General features: G+C 33.1%; 1 protein-coding gene across 1 annotated transcript; it reads right to left on the bottom strand.

The window, feature by feature from the left end:
* Nucleotides 1–646: 646 nt before the first annotated feature.
* LOC111458600 (zinc finger protein ZAT12-like) lies at nt 647–1516 on the bottom strand. The gene has a single exon (XM_023101353.1). The coding sequence runs from the start codon at nt 1413–1415 to the stop codon at nt 861–863; it is 555 nt and encodes a 184-aa protein (XP_022957121.1). The 5' UTR covers nt 1416–1516; the 3' UTR covers nt 647–860.
* Between the last annotated feature and the right edge of the window lie 1715 nt (nt 1517–3231).

Genomic DNA, 3231 nt, shown 5'->3' with positions numbered 1-3231 from the left:
TTTTTTTTTTTTTTTTTTTTTTTTTTTAAGTATTTAATCTTTTTTAAGAAAAATCATTAATTATTATGAAAGTCTTTAAATTATTATTTAACAAAGAAAGTTATTATCCACTTAGCCTTATAAATTGAGTCAGTCGAGTGACTAATGTTAATTAATATTTCCGTTAATTTTGAAAAAAAAAAACTAGTTTATACCACGATTGATTAAAAAAAAACTTCGAAACTGATTTTTTAGAAAAAGAAATTAAAACCATTTAACAGTTTTTTTTTTTCTCTGTTTTGTTAAATTCACTGTTTCATGTATTAATTATTAGTCGAGATTGATGATTCTCGGAAACAAAATCCTAATTAAATAATAGATCTTAAATATTAGAAATGCTAAAGTTGTGAAATTCTGTATACGTGCAATGTAATTGAAGAAGAAAGATGAAAAAATTGATTGTTCAATGGAATTATTTCTTGAAATTAATATGGACTTAAAAGTATAATGATAGAATATCAAAATTTACCGAACACCACAATGAATTAAAATTGATTTCTAAGAGATCGTGAAATGATCGCATACCAAATTAATTGAATTATACGCTTTAATCGCCTCTGGATTTGAAATGCTTGAGCTTAGATCAATGGAGAGATATATGCCAAACTGATGTAAAGCAGATTTTCACATGAGTTATCGATGATATTGAGAAATCGAACGCAACAGAGATTGAATTGAAGCATATGAAGATCTGGATTTATGTATGTACTATATGTTGTGAACGAACAAAGAGATCAAGATTACAGTATCAAAAAGGAAAAAGAAAACGCAAAAACTAGTATAACTCATCGTGTTCGATCTGATTGAATATGAACTCCAATTCAGAAGAAACAATCAACCATGGAAATACTCTTTCCAAGCTGAAGAAACTGTTTATCGTTCTCGGACGGAGTCAAATTCAGATCCAAGCACAGAATCCTTCCACCGCCGTTCGTCTTCTTCACCACAGGCGGTTGAGAACGCGGCGGATGAGATAAACTACTCGGATGATTTGTAAGTCGAGCGTGATCGGTCAACAGCGTCGTAGCTCTATGTCTCCTCATATGTCCACCAAGCGCTTGACCAATCGCGAATTCCAATCCACAGATACTGCACTCATGCGTCTTCGGCTTGGTTGGAGATCCTTGCGATGAAGATCCATCGGAGTTTCCGCCGTCTGGTCCTACAATTCGCGGCTTCTTGTGACTGGCGCGGTGGCCGCCTAGGGCCTGAAACGATGGAAACTGCCGATTGCACGTCTTGCACTCGAAAACACGATTCGGTGAAGACGACAAAGACGATTCGAAATCTGTAGTATTGGACGCGCTGCTACGAGAAAGTAGCATCAAGCAGTTCGCCATGGTTGTTATGCTCTCAAGATCCCTCTCTCTCTTCATGATGATGGAAGAAAATGTATTTCCCTCTCTCTCTCTCTCTCTGTGTCTTCGTGAAGAAGGTGGAAACGGAAATGGCGTTTTCGTTCCGATTGAGTGAAGGAATAGAGTTTTGAACCGGATTGGTTGTGTTGATATTTATATACGTGAGGAGAGAGAGAGGGGGGGAATAAGTTGACATTTTAGAATGACAGTTGTGCCCTCGGTTTCTTGTACCAGAAGTAAGACGAATACTGGAAAAGTTGGGAATTAAAAAAATTGGCAAATGATAAACTGAGTGAGGGCAGTTTTGTCATTTGAGTGAAAAGAGATAAAATGTACGCGTTAGCATGAGAACATAACCGCGTGGCTGAGTTCACACGCTCTTTTGTACTGTGTGAGTAGCCGAGTTCCCTTCCTCTTTTTTTTTTTTTTTGATTCAATCCTTCTAGAAGATTCCAACTCTTTCATCATGCAATGACACAATAAAAAAAACATAATACTAAATCTAACGTACCCAAAAACGTCAGTAAACCATAACAGTCTAACCCCACTGCCAGCATATAATTTATCATCGTTAACCTCTCAATTTTAAAATGTGTTTGCTAAAAGAAGTTTTTCTTCATTTCCATTTTCAAGGGTCGGGAGATCTCACAATCCACCCTTTTGGAAAACCAACGTTCTTACTGGCACAATAGATATTGTTTGTTTTAGTCCATTACGTATTGTCAACCTCATGATTTAAAAATGCATTTATTAGGGAGAGACTTCCATCATCTAATAAGAAATATTTCGTTCTCCTCTCCCACCAATGTTGGATCCTGTAGTAGTGGTTGGTTGACGAGTGAAGTTCAATTAATTTAATATTTTTGGGGAAATTTTTTGCTTATATTTTTTTTATTATTGGGAGAAAACAAAATTAATTATTAGAAGTGTCTAAAAATTCATTTTAATTTGCAAATTTAGTCGTTCATCTATAAAAGGGTTTAGGGATAGGGTGTGTGACCAATCAAATTTAACCAATCAACATTTTTCTTTCTTTTTATTTTTTTTTTATTTTTTGTTTTTTTTGGAACCACTCAACATTTAATTAAATTAAATTAAAAAAAAAACGTTACTATTAAGCATTCATTTAATAACGATGTGATTTTTATTTTTTTTATACATTATTAAAAAAAAATTAATAATTGATGTTGAATAACACTCTAAAATTTAATTTTCATTATGTATATTCTTCAAAATGGTAAAAATAACTGATTTTTTTTTAAAATCCAATTTTTGTTTTTAAATTTGGCAACGAACATATATTGATTAAATTTCTACACGTAACTCTTTTTGTTTATTAAATTCAAACAACACATAATTTACATTAATCTTCGAACTTCATGAAATTCATTGATAGTTCATTTATCCTCTTTAATTATTAAATAGGAAGTTTTATTATTAATTTAACCTTTTCTAAAAAAAAAAAAGAAAGAAAGAACTGATTTGGTCATAATTAAAACAAAGAGAATTTACAATGAACAAAAGAGGTGAAGACGGCAAGTAAAACGCGGAGTTTAATGAAGGGTTGACCGTTACAACTTGTACTTAGCCACTAATGGCGCGCCAGCCGCCAACCAAAAAAATTAAATAAAATATTTCAAAAATTACATAAGTGGGGACCATCCGTATTTTTCTTTTAAAAGTTAATGCTTACGTGTACGGTTTTCCGATGACTGGTCTATCCAAGTCAACATAGTGACGTGGGGGCGTGTGCAGAACACCACGTGGCAAATGCCAATTGGCAAGGCATAATTTCTAGGAAACTTCCTCTTCTTTCAATCTCAAATATTTAATT

Source organism: Cucurbita moschata, unplaced genomic scaffold (assembly GCF_002738365.1).
Source record: "Cucurbita moschata cultivar Rifu unplaced genomic scaffold, Cmos_1.0 Cmo_Scf00021, whole genome shotgun sequence".
NCBI lineage: Eukaryota > Viridiplantae > Streptophyta > Magnoliopsida > Cucurbitales > Cucurbitaceae > Cucurbita > Cucurbita moschata.
The sequence above is the reverse complement of the archived record's forward strand: the minus strand, read 5'-3'. Positions and strand labels throughout refer to the sequence as shown.

Excerpts from the sequence above, each read along its gene's own strand:
- LOC111458600 (XM_023101353.1), bottom strand. The coding sequence starts at position 1,415 with ATGAAGAGAGAGAGGGATCTTGAGAGCATAACAACCATGGCGAACTGC.